Genomic DNA, 24,757 nt, shown 5'->3' with positions numbered 1-24,757 from the left:
CTGAGTTCTAGTTTGATTGCACTGTGGTCTGAGAGACAGTTTGTTATAATTTCTGTTCTTTTACATTTGCTGAGGAGTGCTTTACTTCCAACTATTGGTCAATTTTGGAATAAGTGCGATGTGGTGCTGAGAAGAATGTATATTCTGTTGATTTGGGGTGGAGAGTTCTGTAGCTGTCTGTTAGGTCTGTTTGGTGCAGAGCTGAGTTGAAGTCGTGAATATCCTTGTTAACTTTCCATCTCGTGGATCTGTCTAATGTTGACAGTGGGGTGTAAAGTCTCCCATTATTTTTGGGTGGGAGTCTAAGTCTCTTTGTAGGTATCTAAGGACTTGCTTTATGAATGTGGGTGCTCCTGTATTGGGTGCCTATATATTTAGGATAGTTAGCTCTTCTTGTTGAATTGATCCCTTTACCATTATGTAATGGCCTTCTTTGTCTCTTTTGATCTTTGTTGGTTTAAAGTCTGTTTTATCAGAGACTAGGATTGCAACCCCTGCTTTTTTTTTGCTTTCCATTTGCTTGGTAGATCTTCCTCCATCCCTTTATTTTGAGCCTATGTGTGTCTCTGCATGTGAGATGGGTCTCCTGAGTACAGCACACTGATGGGTCTTGACTCGTGATCTAATTTTCCAGTCTATATCTTTTAATTGGAGCATTTAGCCCATTTACATTTAAGGTTAATATTGTTATGTGTGAATTTGATCCTGTCATTATGATGTTAGCTGGTTATTTTGCTTGTTAGTTGATGCAGTTTCTTCCTAGCATTGATGGTCTTTACATTTTGGCATGTTTTTGCAGTGCCTGGTACTGCTTGTTCCTCTCCAGGTGTAGTGCTTCCTTCAGGAGCTCTTGTAAGGCAGGCCTGGTGGTGACAAAATCTCTCAGCATTTGCTTGTCTGTAAAGGATTTTATTTCTCCTTCACTTATGAAGCTTAGTTTGGCTGGATATGAAATTCTGGGTTGAAAATTCTTTAAGAATGTTGAATATTGGTCCCCATTCTCTTCTGGCTTGTAGAGTTTCTGCTGAGAGATCTGCTGTTAGTCTGATGGGCTTCCCTTTGTGGGTAACCCGACCTTTTTCTTTGGCTGCCCTTAACATTTTTTCCTTCATCTCAACTTTGGTGAATCTGACAATTATGTGTCTTGGAGTTGCTCTTCTCAAGGACTATCATTGTGGTGTTCTCTGTATTTCCTGAATTTGGATGTTGGCCTGCCTTGCTAGGTTGGGGAAGTTCTCCTGGATAATATCGTGAAGAGTGTATTCCAACTTGGTTCTATTCTTCCCGTCACTTTCTGGTACACCAATCAGATGTAGATATGGTCTTTTCACATAGTCCCATATTTCTTGGAGAAATGTTTGTTTCTTTTTACTCTTTTTTTCTAAACTTCTCGCTTCATTTCATTCGTTTGATCTTCAATCACTGATACCCTTTCTTCCAGTTGATCGAATTGGTTACCGAAGCTTGTGCATGCGTCACGTAGTTCTTGTGCCGTGGTTTTCAGCTCCATCAAGTCAGTTAAGGACTTCTCTACACTAGTTATTCTAGTTAGCCATTTGTCTAATCTTTTTTCAAGGTTTCTAGCTTCTTTGCAATGGGTTCGAACATCCTCCTTTAGCTTGGAGAAGTTTGATCATCTGAAGCCTTCTTTTCTCAACTTGTCAGAGTCATTCTCCATCCAGCTTTGTTCCATTGCTGGCGAGGAGCTGCTTTCCTTTGGAGGTGAAGAGGTGCTCTGATGTTTAGAATTTTCAGCTTTTCTTTTTTTTTTTTGTTTTTGAGACAGAGTCTCCCTGTGTCGCCCAGGCTGGAGTGCAGTGGCGCTCACTGCAAGCTCCGCCTCTCCGGTTCACGCCATTCTCCCGCCTCAGCCTCCGAGTAGCTGGGACTACAGGTGCCCGTCACCACGCCTGGCTAGTTTTTTGTATTTTTAGTAGAGACGGGGTTTCACCATGTTAGTCAGGATGGTCTTGATCTCCTGACCTCGTGATCCACCCGCCTCGGCCTCCCAAAGTGCTGGGATTACAGGCTTGAGCCACCGCGCCCGGCCAATTTTCAGCTTTTCTGCTCTGGTTTCTCCCCATCTTTGTGGTTTTATCTACCTTTGGTCTTTGATGATGGTGATGTACAGATGGGGTTTTGGTGTGGATGTCCTTTCTGTTTGTTATTTTTCCTTCAACAGTCAGGACCCTCAGCTGCAGGTCTGTTGGAGTTTGCTGGAGGTCCATTCCAGACCTTGTTTGCCTGGGTATCACCAGCGGAGGCTGCAGAACAGCGAATATTGCAGAACAGCAAATGTGCTGCTTGATCATTCCTCTGGAAGCTTCATCTCAGAGGGGTAGCCGGCCCTGTGAAGTGTCAGTTGGCCCCTACTGGGAGGTGCCTCCCAGTTAGGCTACTCGGAGGTCAGGGACCCACTTGAGGAGGCAGTCTGTCCGTTCTCAGTTCTCAAACTCCATGCTGGGAGAACCACTACTCTCTTCAAAGCTGTTCAGACAGGGACATTTAAGTGCCTTTTGTTCAGCTATGCCCTGCCCCCAGAGGTGGAGTCTATAGAGGCAGGCAGGCCTCTTTGAGCTGCACTGGGCTCCACCCAGTTCGTGCTTCCTGGCGGCTTTGTTTACCTACTGAAGCCTCAGCAATGGCGGGCGCCCCTCCCCCAGCCTGTGCTGTTCTTGTATCAGAGGGAAAGAGCAGTGTCAGAACCCGGGGATAGCTCTTTGGGCTTCCACTCAGAAGTGGCCCATGTGGCTTCTGCTCACAGCCAACTGGCTGCTGCAGGTCCCATGGCCAATCTTGATGTTAACGAAGTGGGAAGTATTAGCCTCCTAGAGTGAGGATCCCAAAGGGAAGGGCAGGGATTATGTTAAGCAAATAATCCATCTATCACTGTATATTTTCTTAACCATAGATGTTCACTTCCCTCTCTCCTGCACACAAAATACCCTCCAAGAGAATTAACCCAGGAGCCACATCCAGTCAGAGCATCATGATCAAAGTCCTGGATGGCGCGATAGTCCGGATGGAGATCCTGTGGGTCTGGATACCTATAAACTAAAAGGACAATTACCTGAATCCATATATCCAATATACAATATACAGTGAGGAATGGGGACAGGATGGTCTCGGTAAACATTCCTTTGCAGAAAGGGGAAGCATGGGAAGAGCCAGTCCCAGGTCCATAACAGTGGTGAAATTCTACTGGACAGACACTGTGAGGACCCTTGGTCTTGGAGTGGGAAAGTCTGCAGGTTCCTCCCTGGTTCTGCCCCCTGGGTGATGCTCCCCAGCCTAGTGTTTGCCTTGGCTGTTGGCTTTGCCCTTGGGAAGTTCCTTCCTTTTGATACCTGCTTGGTGTCATATGAAGGTGATACCGGAGAATAAGCTTTCTTGGGGGCAAAGCAGCTTTTCCATCCTGCCAGAGTAGGTTGGTGGCCCTGGATTGTTTTAAGTGCAGCTCTAAAAAACTTCATCAGCTTTTTATGAATTTGTTTCCAGTTGGCTCCATGTGTCAGTGGTCTGACCCACGGTTCTTTTTGAAATATGCCCCCTTCGTTAGCCTTAATTGTGGAGTGTTTGGATTTCCTTTGAAAATCCATACTTTTTTCACTCTAAACAGTTTGGTCCCACTGAAAACCTTTACTGGGAGCCTTTTGAAATTATTGGGAGATTTACTGGGAGCCTTTTGAAATTACTCAGAGGTTTAAACCAAAGGTTTGACAAACCCTATCTATGATTTGGTGCCTGATAATGGGCTGAGTTTTAATTAGTCGTTGTCATGCAGAAGCTGATGTATATTGTCTTTGGCCAGTTGGAAATGAGAACTGGTTGTCTCCAACCCTGCAAGTCCTAGCATTTCTGGACATTTCCTATTGCCTTCCACTTTTGTTTTGCAAACCACAAGTCTTGAGCTCGTTTTTTCTTTTAATACTTTGTCAAACTCAGCCAATAAAACCAACTCACACTACTAATGTTATGTTTCCAGTCTCTTCTCATAACATCACAAGCTCATGCTTTCATTGTTCATCTTTGAAGTTACTGAAGGCAATAGTTTCACCAAACAGTTCACCACCAAATTACATGGGTTGCCACCTTGCCAGTAAGTTTCCTCACTGCCTGGCCTGGACTCCAGTGTCATCTATTTTTGGCTTTTTGTTATGGCAGAACTCCACTTTGAGTACCAGTTTTTTAATGAGTCCGTATAGGCCAGTTATGCCATGATAGCAACAGCCAACCCTCAGAGATTTACGCCATGGAAGGTTCCCTCTTGCCCATGTTACATGACAGCTGAGGCTTTGCCCACATCTTCACTCAGATCATTTGCCATTCTCAAGGCAGACAGGAAAGGACAACTGCAGAACCCCCACTGGCCCTGAAGGCTCCTGCTCACCTGTAGATCATGTCTTTCACAGTCCATGTGAGAAAGCAGATGACATCGCCCCGCCTGGGGCAGGGGGTGGCAGAAGCTCAATTCTTTAGGGAGGGCCGGTGGATATTTTGGACAAATAATATAACCTATCAAAAGAGGTCACTATAGTAGTGAATTTTTCATGTGTGATTATTTTGGATGATTTTTATATTACAAAATTGTTATTCAGCTTTTCTATGGAATCAGTATCTAAATGGGATTTGATTTCTAAATACTTTGGGGTAAAAGTAACAGGAATTTATAGGACTTTCACCTATTCTGCTTTTTAGTGGATTGCCATACACTATAAGCCAAATGGGAGGTGTTCTAATTACTGAGATTGAAGGTGACAGGATAGTTCTGGCCAGGACGTATGGAATCGTTAGACTTTGTAAGGGTGACCTGGGATCCGGGGTCTCATGCTCAGCTTTGTAAACTTAGGGACTGAATAATGATCAGGCTTTGGGGGAAAGGATCATGCTAGTCAAACTCACAAAACTTACTGTTTCATCATAAAGCCACTTGATTTACTTTTGCTGAACTGTGTGCTGGCAGGCAGGTGGAGGGTAAATTATCATAAGCTCCAGATTACTTGATTTGACCTTACTGTTGTTAAAATCATAGGTCACAAGTTTCAAAAATACTTTATTAGAAAACTGTCGATCCTTGTGCATTTGGGAATGCAAAGCATATTCGTCATTAATTCTAATTGATTTTAATTAAATGTAACTAGATTGAGAATAAGACCTTTTGACAAATGAGGAAATATATTACATTTACCTCTGACTAAGAAGAATGTCTCGGCCGGGCGCGGTGGCTCAAGCCTGTAATCCCAGCACTTTGGGAGGCCGAGACGGGCGGATCACGAGGTCAGGAGATCGAGACCATCCTGGCTAACACGGTGAAACCCCGTCTCTACTAAAAAATACAAAAAACTAGCCGGGCGAGGTGGCGGTCGCCTGTAGTCCCAGCTACTCGGGAGGCTGAGGCAGGAGAATGGCATAAACCTGGGAGGCAGAGCTTGCAGTGAGCTGAGATCCGGCCACTGCACTCCAGCCCGGGCGACAGAGCGAGACTCCGTCTCAAAAAAAAAAAAAAAAAAAAAAGAAGAAGAATGTCTCCACAGGCCTGATTCACCTGAGACACTGGTTATATTTCCTAGCAGTTTTATGTTGATAGGCATATAAGTGGACATTGGGTGGGATACCAAGTAGTAAGGATGGTACAATCCCTGCAGCAGCTTAAATATTTTTGAGATAAGAAAACCCACAACTCTGTGGGCACTGGGATAGCTGGCAGGCACTCAGAATCCCTTCTTGCCTGTCCTGAGGTTCTCCTTAGATGCCTGCCCGCTCTTCTCCCCAGGGCCATGAGGGTGCTCCTTCAGGGTACCGGAGTGTCTTCTGTGTTTCAGAACCTGATGACATTCGAAGATGTGGCTGTGGAATTCACCCAGTGGGAGTGGGGGCAGCTGAACCCTGCTCAGAAGGACGTCTACAGGGAGGTGATGCTGGAGAACTTCAGGAACCTGGCCTTTCTGGGTGAGCACAAGGCCTCCAAAGCCCAAAGCCTGCCCACAGGACTTCTTGATTTCCTTGATGTGTAAGAGTTAGCGATGTCTGGGCCGGGTGACTGAGTCTTGCCCTGGGTTTCCTTGGGAAGTCTGGGAATCAGACATTTACATTCTCTCTGGGGCCCAGTGAGACGGTATTTCTGTTCCTAGTTCTAGGAAACATCCAGCTACTTACGGAGTTGAAATGGGAAGTTACCTGGCTGTGTTCCTGATCTTTCACAATGCCTATTCCCTGGAGGCTTTCCACACCTACAGTATTTCTCCACCTTGAAGATGAATATCCAAAGACTTGGCCACTGGCACACACAACCAAAATCCTTTTCCTTCTCTACCATCAGGCCTTCTAGTATCCAAACCATATGTGATCTGCCAATTGGAGGAAGGGGGCGAGCCCTTCATCGTGGAGAGAGACGTCTCAACAGGGGCCCACTCAGGTGAGTGAGGGAGTGAGAGCATTGCATATGCGAAGTGCTGTCTTTTCAGAAGATGAGCTCACTTGGCAGGAGCACTCAACTCTGGTATGTTGAAGTTTATAATTATTTCTGGTGTCAGAAGAGGAGATGTTCATTTTCTTTTCTAGGTTTTGTGCTTTGTTTGGTACCCATCTCTGCCCATGCCTTCTGGGTTACTGGTGCCATGCAGCGTCACGAGATGTCTCATAGTCGGTGTTAGGTGGATCAGCAATCATATCGGGCCAGGCAGTCCTAGATCAGCAGAGTAAGGGAGTTAGTGAGGGATCAGACAGAAAAGTTGAGCACCCCAGAAATGAAAGGGTTACAGGCAGTGACAGACAGGAGATGTCAGAAAGATCCAGGTGAGGACACTTCAAGCTTGGTTAAGCTGAGTCTCAAAAAAAGTGGTTCCAGGAACAAAGACCACTCCTTGACAGCTGTTGACACCATCCCTTTGAGACCTTGGATTCTTAGGTGACTTGAGAGTACCTGGTAGGCTATATGCCCTGGAGCAGAATTCTTGACTCAAAGCTTTCCTGACTGCCGTGTGTAACCCAAGCACACTGGGGGCACGTGACAGTCTATGCCAGTTCATTTCCATGAGCCAGAATCTTACCCGTGGCCATAGCTGAAGCTCAGGAAAGTGGTGCTAAATTCCTGAGAGGATAGGCTGGGCTTTATGAGAGGAGCCTAGGTTATGGCAGAGGGGGAAGATGCTGATCTCCTCTGTACTGGTACATACTTGATGTTTTTTCCTTCCAAAATGAGATCAAGGGTTTGACATCTGGATCTGGTCGTCTGTGTATTTAACAGTGGTGTAGAAGGATGGCTATGTTTCAGAATGTCCCAGGGAGCTTGTTACACATTCAGGTTCCCAGGAGCCACACAAGACCTACTGACTCAGAAACTCTCTGACTGGCCTCTGGGACCACTGGTTAGGCATTACCAGTCATTTCCTTCTTCAGAAGTGTGCCTGTTTTTATTATTGTATTAATTTTCCACTGTGGCTGAAACAGAGTGGCACAAACTTGGCGGCTTTAAACAACACAAACTCATGTCATAGTTCACAGCTCAGAAGTCTGGCACGTGTGTCACATGGTTCCAACCAAGATGTCCACAGGGCTGTGTACCTTTCTGGAGTGTCTGGCACCTTTTTTCTTTTCATTTGGGTTGTTGGCAGCACCACTTTCTTGCAGTTCTAAAACTGAGGTCCTTGTTTTCTTGCTGGCTACAAACAGATGGGTGTTCCCAGCTTCTAGAGACTCCAGATTACTTGGCTGAAAGTGTCTCTCCTCCATCTTCAAAACCAGCAGCTGCTCACACACCTTTCCGCGCAGCCAGGAAATGCTCTCCGATTTTAAGCACGCGTGATTCAATTTGACCTATTTAAATAGTCCAGGAGAATCTCCCCATCTCCAGCTCTGAGCCCTTAGTCGCATCTACAGAGTCCCTCTTGTCATGTAAGGTGACCACTCACAGGTTCTTGTGCTTAGGACATGGGCATCTTTAGGGGAGAGTTTCTCTGTCCATTGTAATTATGTAGAGTGATATGATACATGTTATATGTATATGTGCATAATATATAATAATGTAGAGTATGCACTAAGGTGTTAAAGGAATCCTTCATGGAGGACATGAGCTTGTCCCTGAAAGGTATGCAAAGTCTTTTTTTTTTTTTTTTTTTTTGAGACGGAGTCTCGCTCTGCCGCCCAGGCTGGAGTGCAGTGGCCGGATCTCAGCTCACTGCAAGCTCCGCCTCCCGGGTTCACGCCATTCTCCTGCCTCAGCCTCCCAAGTAGCTGGGACTACAGGTGCCCGCCACGTCGTCCGGCTAGTTTTTTGTATTTTTAGTAGAGACGGGGTTTCACCGTGTTAGCCAGGATGGTCTCGATCTCCTGACCTCGTGATCCACCCGTCTCGGCCTCCCAAAGTGCTGGGATTACAGGCTTGAGCCACCGCGCCCGGCCTGCAAAGTCTTAAAGAAAGAGAGTGGTGAGAGGGGCAGTGGATGTATGGGAAACAGGAAGGCAGCCAGTTTCTGTGCTCAAGGCACTTGCTGAAAAAGAGGACAGGACCTGGTGAAGTATTACAGAGCTATAGTGAAAGATTACGGGTTTATCCTGTAGGCACTGGAGAGCCTTTGGAAGGTTAAGACTGGGAAGAAACTTAAGGAAATGGGCATTTGGAAAAGAAGAAAGTGACGGGTGTCAGGAAACCTGGAGGTAGGAAGGCTGGGTAGAACTCTGTTACGATTACGTAGGCCTGAAGAGATTGTGAGAATCTAGAATCTGTACCTGGTGACTTACAATCCTATACTTGGTTTATTGATTTTTGTCCCCATCCCTTAAACTGAGTCTATTTCCCTTGTCACCCTTCCTACCCTCCTCTTATCTTTGGTCTTTGGACTTACCTTGCATACCGGAATCTAAACACAGATCGCTCAGATTTTCTTAATCTCCAGTCATCTGCCCATCACTTGTTCTCGATACTCCAAAACCATTTTCAGACATAAGCCGTTATTGAAAAAATCTATACATCCCTTTTGGGTCTTATTTTAAAGCTTAATTATTTCACATTTATCATAGGAGCTTGCTTTTCTTGGTACATAGGACATTCTACATACTAGAATGTCTTCATTTTTTTTTTTGAACAGACTGGGAGAGAAGGTCTAAATCCAACGAATCAATGCCAACTTGGGGAATTTCCAAAGAAGAATTATTCCAGGTAGTGTCAGTGGAAAAACATATTCAAGATGTGCTGCAGTTCTCCAAGTTGAAAGCAGTCTGCGGTTGTGATGGCCAGTTAGAGATGCAGCAGATAAAACAGGAGACACGTCTGAAACAGATGTCAACCACTCACACATCTGCTACCACCCTTAGCAGAGATTACGAATGGAATGGATTCGGGAGAAGCTTAGGTTTAAGATCAGTCCTTGTTAACCAACACAGTGTTCTAATGGGAGAAGGATCTTATAAACGTGACACCGAATCCAGGCAGAGTCCAGAGGGAAGTAACTCTCAGAGAACCCATCCAGGGAAGAGATCTTGTAAATGCAATGAATGTGGGAAGTCCTTTCACTTCCAGTCAGAACTCCGGCGCCATCAGCGATGTCACACTGGAGAAAAGCCCTATGAATGCAGTGACTGTAGAAGAGCCTTTGGTCATATTTCATCCCTTATTAAACACCAAAGAACTCACACTGGAGAAAAGCCCTATGCATGCAGTGAATGTGGGAGAGCCTTCAGCCAGAGCTCATCTCTTGTCCTGCACTATAGATTTCACACGGGAGAGAAACCCTACAGATGTAATGAGTGTGGACGAGCCTTTGGCCACACTTCCTCCCTTATTAAGCATCAGAGGACTCATACTGGAGAAAAGCCCTATGAATGCAGGGAATGTGGGAGGACCTTCAGCCAGAGCTCATCACTCATTGTGCATTACAGATTTCACACTGGAGAGAAACCCTACAAATGTAATAAATGTGGGAGAGCCTTCAGCCAGAGTTCATCTCTCACTCAACATTACAGATTTCACACTGGAGAGAAACCCTACAAATGTAACGAGTGTGGAAGGGCCTTTGCTCATACTGCATCCCTTATTAAACATCAGAGAAGTCATGCTGGAAGAAAACCCCTATGAATTCAGTGAATATAGAAGGGCTTTCAGCTGGGGTGCAGATATCACCAGAACTTAAAGAATTCGTATCAGAGAGAGATCCTGAAGGTGTAATGTGTGTGGGAAGACCACATCTTGTGCCACATCAGGAAATAATTACTAAAGGGAATCCCTATCAATGTCAGGAGGGGGTGGGCCTCCCCTCTCTTACCAAACACAGGAGAATCCATACTAGTGAGAAACCACGTGAATGCAGTGAATGTGGAAAGGCTTCGATCAGAGGATGCATATTATTCAGCATCAGACAGCCGACACGGGGGAGGCTTATCAACGCAGTGAGTGTGGCAAGCCTTCAGTTACATACTGATTCTTTAAGAAAATCAGATAACTCGTACTGGAGAGGAATTCTACAAGTGTGGTAAGTGTGGAAAAATCTTAAGTAGTATCTCTTCCTTTACTAGGCATCAAGAATACATACTAGAGAGAGGCCCTATGAAAGCAGGAAACAGAGGAAGGCCTTCAGTCAGAGCTCATCCCTCATTAAGCCTCAGAAAATTCATACCTGAGGAAACCTGTGAATGTGGGCAATGTGGGAGCACCTTCAGCCAAACCTCATTGCTTTATAAGCCCCTTAGAACTCTCCCTACTAGCTGGAAACTCTGGTACTGCGATGAGCGTGGGAAAGGCTTTCATGGATGTTCTGCAAAAACACGTTAGAGAATTTGTGCCAGAGCAACTCTTCAGATTTAGTGAAACTGGGAAAACCCGCTAGTACAGTTCAAACCTCAGTATTCACCTCAAAAAGAAGCCTTGGGAACATGATGAATGTGAGGAAAGTTCCTTTCCAACTTGAGATGTATAAAACTAGAGCTGAAAAGAAGCTGAGAAATCACCTTGTCTGGTGATTTTCTGCCTGGTGGGACCATTTGTATAACCACACTTGTGCATTGCCTCCTCATGCTGTTACTGACGGGGCAGCGTGTCATGCATGGTGCAGAGGATGGAGGCTGAGAAAGGTAGACAGCTACCCATGATCTAGCGCAGTCGTATTTTAGAGCTAATGAAACTGATGTTCAAAAAGCGACAGGCTGGGCCTCTTTCCTGTGGTTCACAGCTGTAGTATGGAGATTAGTAGACTGGACCTTTCCAGTACAACACCTCCATGCACTGCTTTCTCTGTAGCACATGTTACCTTTCTTTGTGAGGCAATGGAGTGGTCTAGTATTGAACAAAAAGCAATTTTCATTACATCTTTATGCTAATAGATTTGGAATTTTTGAAATGAAATGAAACCTTGTTTAAATATTAAAAATTACTAACATATGGGTACATTATACACAATCCAGATCTCAAAAACATGATTCTAAGTGAAAGAAGGCAGATGCCAGAGACCACATATTTTCTAGTACCATTTTAGGAAATGTCCAGAAATGGCAGAGCTTCAGAAACAAAGTAACTGCAAATGTTACAAGGAATCTTTTTGGGGTGATGAAAATGTTCTAAAACTATATGGTGGTGATGGTTGAACAATTTGGTAACTTCACTAAAAATCATTGCATTGTTCACTTTATATGGGCAGATTTTATGGCAAATATACCTCAATAAAATCATTTTTCAAAATCGAATTTACAGATATACCAACCATTGCTAAACAAATGTTCCTGTTTTGTTTGTTACTTCAAGCCATCTGTGCATTTTTGGTATTGCTTTCTATTTTCTATAATAGTTACCCCTGCATGTACTGGGTTTCAGAACCTTGTCAGGCTCTTTAGAGTCCCTACCATGTTGGCTCTGTAACCCAGGTGGAGAAGCCTAGACCAGGAGCTGGTGTAGACCGAAGGATACTTGCCTAATAGGATTAGCCTGTACTGAGGGAAATCCTTCAAGTATTTAAAGTCCAGATGAGGAACTTGAGCCCAGAATTCAGGGAACCAGCACAAAGCGGGCCCGTGCAGACAGGCTGGGTCTAAGCATCCACAAGGTTGGCCAGGGCAGGCAGGATGCACGGGGGGCATCTGGATCTGGAAGTACTTGGATAACTGAGGTCGAGATGCCAGTCTTGGAGCCCAAAAATCACACAGAAATTTCTTCCCAGACAGCCAAGGTTTACAGGGCAGAAATAGCAAATATTTTCTTGCTCCATCTCTCCCTTTTTTCCCAGTGCCCTTTTCTGTACCTACCCAGATCGCTTTATACCTGGACATCTGTCACAATTTTGTAACTGGTCTTTGTCCAAAATCTGTTCTTCTCTTGTATCCTTGCCATATTAACCATACTCACCAGTTTGAACCCAGTGTCCTGCCCTCCAAAAATCCTTTGCACTTCCTACTAGATAAATCCTCACCCCCGTGTGTGGTATAAAATGCCCTCTTTAGGCTGCTCCAACCTCCTGCTGCTCCTGACAGAAGCCTCCATTGCACACAAATGCTGTCTTATCATCCCTCAGACATGCCTTTCTGCTTCTCGCCTGTAAACCTTTACCTTAGCTGTTCCATTGGCCTGGGGTGCCTTTTCTACCTACCTAAAGCCTACATAATCAGTCAGAAACCCATGTAACTTTCCCTTCCTTGGAGAGGTGTTCTCTTGAAAACTGATATGAAGTCATATCTTACCATTTGTAATCATAAACATTTGTTTGCATAAGTTTTTAAAAATGGATGATATCTAGACTTGTGGTAAATCTTATCACTGTCTTGATCTATTTAAATAATTTTTATCACTTTACCACTTTCTTATTTCCTGAACCAGATGACAACAGAAAAAGCCAAATGGTAAAATAGTTTTAAGAGATTTGTTCTGAGACAAATATGAGTGACCTGTAGGCATAGTTGACCAGCATTTGCCTTAAAACAGAGACCTTAAGACTAACAAAAACAGACTCTTTGTAGCAATAACAACATGACAGTAAGTCCTGAGAGAAATCAAAGTATTTTACTCCAAAATAGATTTAAGTCTGATAAGAAACAAGTCTGACACAGCCCCAGGAGATCCTGAGAACATGTGCCCAAAGTGCCTCTTGTCAGGAGCAGCAGCAGGTTGGGGCAGCCTAAAGAGGACATTATATACCACACACGGGAGTGAGGATTTATCTTGCAGGAAGGGCAAAGGATTTTTGGAGGGCAGGACACTGGGTTCAAACTGGTGAGTATGGTTAACATGGTAAGAATATGTGAGAAGAAGAGACAATTGTGCTGTCAGGCTGCTGCTTGGTTTCATACATTTTTACATTTTGGGGAATGTCAGACATCGATACATGTAAGATTTACATTGGTTCGATAGAGAAAGGCAGGACAACTTGAAGCTGGTGGGGAAGGGACAGGGACAGAGGGAGGGCCTTCCAGGTTACAGGTGGATTCAAAGATTTTCTAATTGACAGTGGGTTTATCCAAAGACCTGGAATCGATAGAAGGGAATGTCTGGGTTAAGATAAGGTGTTGTGGAGACCAAGGTTCTTACTATGAGATGAAGCCAGAAGGTAGCAGGTTTCAGAGAGAGTAGATTGTAAATGCGTCTTATCAGACTTAAGAGAAATTTATTTTAGGGTAAAATACTTAGATTTCTCTCAGGGCCTGTTATCTGTCATGTTATCTTATTGTTACAAAGAGTCTGTTTTTGTCAGCCTTGGTCTCTGTTTTAAAGTTAATGCTGGTCCACTGTGCCTGAATGAGAGGAAGGTATAATGAGGTACGTCTGACCACCCATTCCTGTCATGGCCTGATGCTCTTGGCCAAGCAGAAGGGTCCATTCAGTTGGTTGTGTGCTTAGAATTTTATTTTTGACTTACACAGACTGTCAGCTGCTTCATGTCACATCTCATGCTTCTCTTGTGTTGCCCAGTTTTCTCAGTGCTTCCGACTGCATGTTTTTGTACTAGATGAAAAGCTTTCTTTCTAGAAAACTACCAATTAAATATTTCTTTAGAAAAATGTGATATTGCTTACTGTAGTTATTTTTCAAATGCAAATATAGATTAGCACTGTTCCGTCTTCTAGGGATAGGTTGGGGTGTGTGTGTAGTGGGGGGGCTTACATAGAAATTCAGTGTTATTTTGTAGCAGTGTGATGACTTCTGATACCAGTTACCCAGAGTTAAGACAAATTTCATGTGTTAAGGACACAGTAGCCCACAAGACTGCCCTCACTTCAGACACCAGCCACAAATCTGGGAGTTCCCAGGCTACCTTTACTTATAACCAATTGGCTACAAATTCAGGAATTCTCCTGACCCCTGCAGGTTGATAACTTTCTAGAATGAATATCAGAACTCAGGAGAGTTCTGTATTTATGATGACAATTATAGAAAAAGGATACAAATAAGAACCAGCCCAAGGATGAGATGCATAGGGAAGAGTATGGGAGTACCCCAAATGCAAAGCTTCTGTCTCCCCTGCAGCATGTTACCCTGCTGGCACACTGATGTGTGACAATGCACAGAGAAATGCCTGCCATGGAAGCTCACCTGAGCTTAGGTGTCCAGAGTTTTTATTGGGGTTTCATTACGTATTCATGAATGATTGAATCGTTGACCTCACAGTGGAACTCAAATCACCAGCTCCCCCTCCTCTCCCTAGAGGTGTGGCTGATATTACATGGCTCAAAGCCCCAACTCTAATTACATGCTTGGTATTTCTGGCATGACCAGCAGCCATTGCAGCCATCCGGTTATCTCATTAGCATAAAGTAGAGGCCAACTGTGAGTCACCTCTTTAGCATAAACTATCAGAAAATGCGGGAGTCTGTCCTGCAGACCCTGACCCAACAATGGATGAATAAAGTACACTGACACACAGACATTCTGCTTTGCCAGTCCAGCTGAGTGTCCAGGCTGCTTACAGACTCCAAGCAGAGTGCTGTCAACAGTTGGGACCGCTGCCCTGACCAGCCGGTGAGACTTGCATTTATTCAGTAAAGATTAATTGACAGAGACTTGAGTCAACACCACTAGATGGTAATTGACATTGTGGACTTCCCGAGTAGAAAGCAGTTAAGCACCCGCTGTAAATCAAAGGTTAGTCTTAGGACCACATGAGTAAACAAACTAGTTAGGTAAACTCCCCACGTTCCTTTGTTTCTACTCTCATTTATTTAAGAGGACAAGGCTGCCTTCAGCCAAGTTTATTACTTGAGCAAACCCTCCAGGCTTTCCAAGAAGGTTTGCGTCATATAATTTTCCCCACCATCCTGACTGAACCCCCACAAGATGTGGCCCACCATGAATAGTAAAAGGCACTTCCATCCCTCAGGAAATTCCAGTGATCTAGAGGTGATTTCCCAGGAACTAGGGACAAAGTCCAGCCAAGTTCTTTATTTTTATTTTATTTTATTTTGAGACAGATTTTCACTCTTGTTGCCCAGGCTGGAGAGCAGTGGCGCGATCTCGGCTCACTGCAACCCCACCTCCCGGGTTCAAGCAATTCTCCTGCCTCAGCCTTCTGAGTAGCTGGGATTACAGGCATGCGCCACCATGCCCAGCTAATTTTGTGTTTTTAATAGAGACGGGTTTCTCCATGTTGGTCAGGCTGGTGTTGAACTCCTGACCTCAGGTGATCCACCCGCCTCAGCCTCCCCAAGTGCTGGGATTACAGGTGTGAGCCACAGCGCCCGGCCCAAGTTCTTTATTTCACAAGCACACAACCTCAAACAAATCAATATGAAAACGATTCAATTATTATTCAAATAAACAAGTCACAAACACTAAGACTGTCAAGGACTTCCTTTTTGATCATTCTCTTTGTTGAGAAAGATTGACCGATTCAGAGAAGGCACGACATCCAGACCTTCACCACTTGGAGGTTGTTTCGCTGTCTCTGTAGTAAACTGTACCAGAATATCTTCTTGATCTTTTTCCTATGTCATTATGGCAATCGTCTGATAAGACAGCAGTTGTGCAGAAGCACTGAGCAAAGAAGTGCTTTCTTCAAGGTGATGTATAGCTTATTCTACCATGTCTGTGTCATTAATCCAAGTAGAGAAAGAAGTGATAGCAATGACACAGATGCTACCTTGATTAGCCAACAGGCAATCCTAGCAATGCAATCGTCCATCACAACTTATGCCAGTGAGTTGAGACAGATGTGTATTCCATCTGGGGAAGAGGTGGTGTCATTGATACATTCTGCCAGAGGTAGCGATAGGTCTTTTTCAGTCTTTTTATTTCCTGCCATTGGAACACTGCTCTGTTCACATAAACAGTAAGTAAGCAATGCCTCAAGTAGAGTGTCTGAATAATCAGGCGTGATCTCATTCTGGAGCTCCTGCCTGAGTTGGAATTTCCAGCATTGGTGACTAGAGTTAGGATTTCAATACACAGGCAAGTCTTGAAATACTGTTCCTTAATCTGAGGAAAATAAGAACAGATGTCCTGGCTAAACATGAAGTGAACCTGGTAGGGGCACATAAAACTCCAGGAAAAAAGGGAGTTGTTTCATGGCTCAAAATTGGAACGAAGGCCTTACATTAACTGTGTTACAAATTTGGATTCCTATTAATGTCTCTTCCAGGTGATAGTAACTAACTCATCACCCTATGAAGTTCATTGGGTTCAAATTTAGAATTACCTGGAGTCAGATCAACATCTTGTCATAATTGTTTCTTTTTCTGGGAGAGAAGGACACTAGTAAAACCACAGGTGTGTTTATTTAGTGTCATTTGCTCTGTAGGTGCAAGTGAAAAAGCCATTGCCTATAATTCCCCTATAGACTCGTTTGATGAGACTAGAACTTGTCAAATGTATTTATCATGGTGGTCTAGTGACAGATGGTATAACCAGTGTTGGTAAGATGGAGGGCAGTGGCTACTGTCTGGGATAATGTAAGAATGGCATTAGAATGAGTGTGTTCTGACCTAACAATTATAACAAAAATTAAAGAAAAGAGACAAAGGGCCACTGCGGGTGGATGACAACCAGGGGTGTGTAGAAAATGAAAAGAAGAATGACCATAAGCAAGCAGAGGAAGAACAAAACAGAATTTTTACAGAGGTCTTGGTCTGACATCTTGCGTAGAGGCTATCTACTGTTCAGGGTAGTTTATTCTGAGGGCCTTGAATTATCTGTATAGTTCTGAAGATCAGCTCCGTATAGAATGCTCTGGATAATCCTAGTTTGTAATTTTCTACGGGAGTAGGCATCTTGTTACGTTAGTTTTTTTTTGAGGCGGAGTCTCGCTCTGTCGCTTGGGCTGAATGAGTGGCCGGATCTCGACTCACTGCAAGCTCCGCCTCCCGGATTCACGCCATTCTCCTGCCTCAGCCTCCTGAGTAGCTGGGACTACAGGCACCCGCCACCTCGCCCGGCTAGTTTTTTGTAATTTTTAGTACAGACGGGGTTTCACCGTGTTAGCCAGGATGGTCTCGATCTCCTGACCTCGTGATCCACCCGCCTCGGCCTCCCAAAGTGCTAGGATCTTGTTACATTAATTCTTAATTGTTTCCTTAGTTGTGAAATGAGGACAACTTGACTCCTCAGAGTTTGATTGATTGGTTCCCTGGAGTTTCTCTGCTGTATTTTTTGCTAATGGTACCTGATAACATCCTTCACAATAAGGTTCAAAAGCAGTTTTTCTTGGATGACTCTTCCAGTAGACAAAATCTCATGATTTAACATTATAAAGAGACTGTTTAGGAAAATATGGGAAGGTGGCCTCAACCTGTTGGTGACAGTACTTGAGTCCTTTACCCTATTTTGCCGTGCCTGCATACAGCATGGTAGCGTATAGTATTGGAGGTAAAATCCCTAAATAAATGGGCCTTCCAGTTACCATTTCTTAGCGGGAGAACTGATATGTCCCCAGGTGAGTGAACCAAATGGCCGTAAGGGATTCTGGAAGTACCTTTGCCTAGAGAGCGCAAAGGTTTCTGAAATTTTTGTTTATTTTAACTTAAGGATGCTGTTTATTCTTCCAAGCATTCCAGAAGATTGTGGATAGTAAAGGAAGTATAATTTTTGAGTAAGGGTTAATTCCTTATGGAGTTTTGTTATAGTGGTTCCTGTGTTAGGCTGTTGTATTGCTATAAAGAAATACCTGGGACTGGGTTTTTGGGGAACAGGTGGCATTTGGTTGCATGAATAAGTTCTTCAGTGGTGATTTATGAGATTTCGGTGCACCCATTACCCAAGCAGTGTACACTGTACCCAATGTATAGTCTTTTATCCCTCATCCTCCTCCCACCTTTTCCCTCCCTGAAGTCCATCCGTTGTATCATTCTTTTTTTTTTTTGAGGTGAAGTCTCTGTTGCCCAAGCTGGAGTGCAGTGGCATGATCTCAGCTTACTGCCACCTCCACCTCCCAGGTTCAAGCAGTTCTCCTGCCTCAGCCACCTGAGTAGTTGGGACTACAGGCATGTGACACTATGCCTGGCTAATTTTTGTATTTTTAGTAGAGACAGGGTTTCAGTATGTTGGCCAGGCTGGTCTGTAGCTCCTGACCTCATGATCCGCCTGCCTCAGCTTCCCAAAGTGCTGGGATTACAGGCATGAGCCACTGCACCTGGCTCCATTGTATCATTCTTATGCCTTCGCGTCCTCATAGTTTAGCTCCCCCAACATCCCAACATTTTTTTTTTCAAGACGAAGTCTTGCTCCATCACCCAGGTTGGAGTGCGATCTTGGCTCACTGCAACCTCTGCCTCCTGGGTTCAAGTGACTCTCCTGCCTCAGCCTCCCTGGGATTACAGGCACATGCCACCACACCTGGCTAATTTTTGTATTTTTAGTAGAGATGGGGTTTCACCATGTTGGCCAGGCTGGTCTCAAACTCCTGACCTCCAGTGATCCACCTGCCTCAGCCTCCCAAAGTGCTGGGATTACAGGGATGAGCCATTGTGCCTGGCTCCCCCACCATACTTTTTTTTTAATTTTTAAATTTTTTTCTGGCCTTTTATTGTTATTATTATACTTTAAGTTCTAGGGTACATGTGCACAATGTGCAGGTTTGTTACATAGGTGTACATGTGCCATGTTGCTTTGCTGCACCCATCAACTCGTCATTTACATTAGGTATTTCTCCTAATGCTATCCCTACCCCAGCCCACCCTCCCTCCGCCCCCAACAGGCCCCGGTGTGTGATGTTCCCCTTCCTGTGTCCAAGTGTTCTCATTGTTCGATTCCCACCTATGAGTGAGAACATGCGGTGTTTGGTTTTCTGTCCTTGTGATAGTTTGCTGAGAATGATGGTTTCCAGCTTCATCCATGTCCCTGCAAAGGACATGAACTCATCCTTTTTTATGGCTGCCTCCCAAGCATACTTTTAAATGACCAGATCTTGTAAGCACTTTTTCCATTCATGAGAACTCCACCCCCACGAACCAATCACCTACCACCAGGCCCCACCCTCACCATTGGTATTACATTTCAACATGAGGTTTCAATGGGGACAAATATCTAAGCCATTTCATTCTGTCCCTGGCCCCCTCCAAATCTCATGTCCTTCTCAAATTGCAAAACACAATCATGCCTTCCCAATGGTCTTCCAAAGTCTTAACTCATTCCAGAGTTAACTCAAAGGTCTGAAGTCTCAAGTTTCATTTGAGACAAGGGAAGTGCTTTCACTTATGAGCCTAAAAAATAAAAAACCAAATTATTTTCTTTCAAGATACAAGGGGTATATAGGCATTGGGTAAACATTCCTGTTCCAAATGGGAGAAATTGGCCAAAAGAAAGGGGCTATAGTCCCCATGCAACTCTGAAACCCAGCAGGGCAGCCATTAAATCTCAAAGCTCCAAAATAACCTCTTTTGACTCCATATCCTGCATCCAGGGCACACTGTCGCAAGGGGTGGGCTCCTGGGCCTTGGGCAGCTCCACCTCTGTGGCTTTTCCATGCTGAGATTGCAAGCTGCTGGTGGCTCTACCATTCTGAAATCTGGTGGGCAGCAGCTCCCTTCCCACAGATCCACTAGGCAGTGCCCCACTAGGGACACTGTGTGGGGGCTCCAACCCCACATTTCCCCTTGACACTGCCCTAGTTGAGGTTCTCTATGAGGGCTCCACCCCTGCAGCAGGCTTCTGCCTGGACACTGAGCCTTTCTCATACAGACTCTGAAATCTAGATGGAGCCTGATAGGCATTATTTACTCTTGCACTCTGCACACCAACAGCTTTAATACCACGTGGAAGCTACCAAAACTTACTGCTTGCATCCTTCAAAGTGGCAGCTTCAGCTGTACCTGAGCCCCTTTGAACCCCAACTGGAACTAAAGCAGCAGATATGAGCAGCATTTTCCTGGGCTGTGCAGGGCAGTATGGCCATGGGCCTGGCCCATAAAACCATTCATTCCTCCTAGGCCTCAGGGCCTGTGATGGGAGGGGCTGCCACAGTGGTCTCTGAAATGCCTTAGAGGCTTTTTTCCCATTGTCTGGGCTGTTAGCACTTGGATCCTTTTAAGTTATGCAAATATCTCTAGCAAGTAGTTGCTCCACATCCGGCTTGAATTCCTCTCCCAATAAAGCTTTTTCTTTCTCTGCCACAAGATCAGGCTGCAAATGTTCCAAACTTTTACACTCTGCTTCCCTTTGAAATATAAATTCTAACTTTAAGTCATTTCTTTGCTTCCACATCTGAGCATAGATTATTAGAAGCAGCCAAGACACATCTTGAATGCTTTGCTGCTTAGAAATTTCTGCTGGCAGACACCCTAAATCATCACCCTGAAATGAAACTTCCACAGATCCCTAGGGCATGGATACAATACAGCCAAGTTCTGTGCTAAGGCATAATGGGTGACCTTTGCTTTGGTTCTCAATATGTTTCTCATTTCCATCTGAGACCTTGGCAGCCTGGACTTCATTGTCCATATCACTATCAACATTTTGGTCACAAGCACTTTACTAGTCTTTTAAGAAGTTCCAAACTTTCCCTCATCATCTTGTCTGCTTCTGAGCCCTCCAAACTCTTCCACCCTCTGCCTGTTACCCAGTTACAAAGCTGCTTCTACATTTTCAGTTATCTTTATAGCAATGCCCCACTGCTGGATACCAATTTTCTGTATTAGGCCATTCTTGCATTGTTATAAAGAAATACTTGAGACTGAGTAATCTGTAAAGAAAAGAGGTTCAACTGGCTCATAGTTCTGCAGGCTTTATAGGAAGCACAGTGCTGACACCTGCTCAGCTTCTGGGTGTGGACTCAGGAAGCTACAATCATGGCGGAAGGTAAAGGGTGAGTGGCCACATCACATGGTGAAAACAGGAGTGAGAAAGAGTTGGCAGGGGGAGGTATCACCTAAGTGACCAGATCCCATGAGAACTCACTCCATTCATGAGCACTCCACACCCATGATCCAGTCACCTCCCACTAGGCCCCAACCCGCACATTGGTGATTACATTTCAACATAAGATTTGGGTGGGGACAAATATCCAAACTGTTCATTTATCAGTTCCCCTAACGTGTGTGTGCCTTGATCACTCGCTATAAAAGTTTGGATGTTCCAGGTTAGAAACCTCTTAGTGGCTGTAAGGGCTGCAGATTTTCAGAGAGGAAATGCTTCAACCCATTAATATAATACATACAATACTAAAACATACAATAACTAAAACATATTCAAATATCATGAAGGGAGGAAGCTGGATAAAATCCATCTGAAAGTTTCCAGAGGACTTTTGAGACTTTGGTTCCTGGCCATGTCCTCCCTTTACAGTTTTTCCAGGACTATGTTGACAGGTGGTGTACAGCCTAAAAATACTGTTTAAAACCTGTGCTTTAAAGTGTCTTCATCAATGTTAATTTAAGATAGTAACTGATTCATATGTACCATAATGGATAATATAATGGAGAAATTTAGCTGATGCCCACTTGAAAAAATCTGGCACAACCACATGGCCATTTCGGGAGCACTAGGGATTATTTGAGTGAAGGTTATAAGTTTTAACACTTTTCATTTCCAGAATCAGGGCCTTAATACTGATATTTTTTAATCTCTTGGAATTCCTCCAGAGATGGATCCTTTGAGGGTTCAGTGAGGAACATGGCTTTGGGTAAGGCTGCTTCTTCGGCGTAGAAATCAGCTAGAGCATTTTCTTTCATTTCCATATTATCTTTTTCATATTATCACTTCTCATACTATCTTTTCATGAGCCTCAGCTTTCGTAACAGCTACAATCTAAGAAGTAGGAGTGCATCTACCTAATATAAGTTCTTTAATTTGTTGTTCATTTTTGAAGAGGGTTCTATCTGAGGTTAGGAAACGCTCTTTGTTTTTAGAGTACCCTGAAGTCATATACTCCTCCCAAGGATGTCTGCCATCTGTATATATGTTTACTCTCTGGTATTTGACTAGTTGATGAGCTTTATGTAGTAAGTGAGATAAGTTCTGCCATCTGGGTGACTTTGCCTCAGATAGGGGACTATACTCTAAAGATAACTTAAATTAGTAATAGTTTATCCTGCTTAGTTTTAAGGTATCATCCATCATAAACAACAACAAAAATAGGAGCCCATGGTTCTCACAGGAGTCTCTAAGGGATCTGAGTGAGCTACAGGAAGTTCCATAACTTTCTGTTAGGTAAGACAATTGTGAGGTCCCCCCCTTTCCTTAGTGTTAGGAGCAGGAGAATGGCAAGATTCAGAGTGCCGCAGTGGTGAACAGAAATGTCAGAGGGAGAGAATAATAGAGTACTGTAGGCCAGGCGCTATGGCTCATGGTTATAATACTAGCTCTTTGGGAGGCAGAGGTGGGTGGATCACTTGAGGTCAGGAGTTCAAGACCAGCCTGGCCAACATGGTGAAACCCTGTCTCTACTAAAAATACAAAAATTAGCCAGGCGGGGTGGTGCATGCCTGTAATCTCAGCTACTCAGGAGGCTGAGGCAAGAGAATCCCTTGAACCTGGGAGGCAGAGGTTGCAGTGAGCCAAGATCACGCCACTGCACTTTTGCCTGGGCAACAGCGTGAGACTCCATCTCAAAAAAAAAAGAACACTGTAAATGTTTAATTGGTTGAACATGAAAAACTCTGTTCACAAATGGTATGATCTTGTGTATAGAAAATGCTAAGGAATCCATCAAAAACCTTTTAGAGTAAATGAGTTTAGCAGCATTGCTGGATACAAGATCAATATACAAAAATGAATAATATTTTATTTATTTATTTATTTGAGACAGAGTCTCACTCTGTCACCAGGCTGGAGTGCAGTACCACAATCTTGGTTCACTGCAACCTCCGCCTCCGGGTTCAAGTGATTCTCCTGCCTCAGCCTCCCAAGTAGCTCGGAATACAGGCCACCAGGTACAGCTAATTCTTGTATTATTAGTAGAGAGGGGTTTCACCATGTTGGTCAGGATGGTCTCGATCTCTTGACCTTGTGATCCACCTGCCTCGGCCTCCCAAAGTGCTGGGATTACAGGCATGAGCCACTGTGCCTGGACAAAAATGAATAATATTTCCATACATGTGTGATGAACAATCCAAAAATGAAATTAAGAAAACAATTCCAGACCAGATGTGATGGATCATGCCTGTAATCCCGGCACTTTAGGGGGGCGAGGCAGGAGCATTGGTTAAGCCCAGGGGTTCGAGACCAGCCTGGACAACATAGTGAGACCCTGTCTCTATGAAAAATACAAAAATTAGCCAGGCACAGTGGTGTGGGCCCATAGTCCCAGCTACTTGGGAAGCTGAGGTAGGAGGATTGCTTGAGCCCAGCAGGTTGGGGCTGCAGTGAGCCATGATCATGCTACCGTACTCCAGCCTGGGCAATAAAACATGATCCTGTCTCAAAAAAAAGAAGAAGAAGAAAGAAGGAAGGAAAGAAAACAATTCCATGTATACTACAATGGCATCAAAATGTATAAAATACTTAGGAATAAATTTAACTAAAGAAATGGCGGCTGGGAGCGGTGGCTCACGCCTGTAATCCCAGCACTTTGGGAGGCCGAGGTGGGTGGATCACGAGGTCAGGAGATTGAGACCATCCTGGCTAACACGGTGAAACCCCGTCTCTACTAAAAAATACAAAAAATTAGCTGGGTGTGGTGGCGGGCGCCTGTAGTCCCAGCTACTCGGGAGGCTGAGGCAGGAGAATGGCGTGAACCCGGGAGGTGGAGCTTGCAGTGAGCCGAGATTGCACCACTGCACTCCAGCCTGGGCGACAGAGCGAGACTCCGTCTCCAAAAAAAAAAAAGAAATGGCAAAACTTATATTCTGAAAGCTACATGACACTGTTGAAAGAAATGAAAGAAGATATAAATAAATGAAAAAGCATCTCACGTTCATGCATTGGAAGACTTACTATTGTGAAGATAACAATACTAACCAATCGATCTACAGATTCAAGGCAATCCCTATAAAATCCCAGCTATATTATTTGTAGAAATTGAAAAGTTGATTCTAATATTTACATGAAATTGCAGGGGATCTAGAATAGCCAAAACAATCTTGAAAAAGAATAATGAAGTAGTAGGACTCACACTTACTAATTTCAAAACTCACTATAAAGCAATGGTAGTCAAGATAATATGGACCTGGTAAAGTATGGACACGTAGACCAACAGAACAGAATTTTGAGCTGAGAGATAAACCTATGTGTCTGTGGTCAACTAATTTTCAACAAGAGTGCCAAGACCATTCTATGGGGAAGGAATAGTCTTTTCAGCAAATGCTGCTGGGATACCTGTACAGCCACATGCAAAAACTGGACTCTTACCTAACCCAGTGTACAAAAATAAACGCAAAATGCATCAAAGCTAAAATGATAAAACTCTTAGAAGAAAACAGG

General features: G+C 44.1%; 2 protein-coding genes across 2 annotated transcripts in view; both read left to right on the top strand.

The window, feature by feature from the left end:
* ZNF514 (zinc finger protein 514) overlaps positions 1 to 11,371 on the top strand; it is a 16,644-nt gene extending 5,273 nt beyond the window's left edge. Inside the window, exons 2-5 of the mRNA XM_011956486.1 lie at positions 2,912 to 3,214; positions 5,823 to 5,949; positions 6,320 to 6,415; positions 9,087 to 11,371. Of these exons, the coding sequence (XP_011811876.1) occupies positions 3,158 to 3,214; positions 5,823 to 5,949; positions 6,320 to 6,415; positions 9,087 to 10,072 (1,266 nt within the window). The 5' untranslated portion in view covers positions 2,912 to 3,157 and the 3' untranslated portion in view covers positions 10,073 to 11,371. The remainder of the gene's footprint in view (positions 1 to 2,911; positions 3,215 to 5,822; positions 5,950 to 6,319; positions 6,416 to 9,086) is intronic.
* Positions 9,920 to 24,757, top strand: part of MRPS5 (mitochondrial ribosomal protein S5) — a 68,820-nt gene continuing 53,982 nt past the window's right edge. The window contains exon 1 of the mRNA XM_011956488.1: positions 9,920 to 10,466. The gene's annotated coding sequence lies outside the window, so the exon portion shown is untranslated. The remainder of the gene's footprint in view (positions 10,467 to 24,757) is intronic.

This window comes from Colobus angolensis, unplaced genomic scaffold (assembly GCF_000951035.1).
Source record: "Colobus angolensis palliatus isolate OR3802 unplaced genomic scaffold, Cang.pa_1.0 Scaffold42, whole genome shotgun sequence".
Lineage (NCBI taxonomy): Eukaryota > Metazoa > Chordata > Mammalia > Primates > Cercopithecidae > Colobus > Colobus angolensis.
Note: the sequence above shows the minus strand (reverse complement) of the source record. Positions and strands in the feature narration are given on the sequence as shown.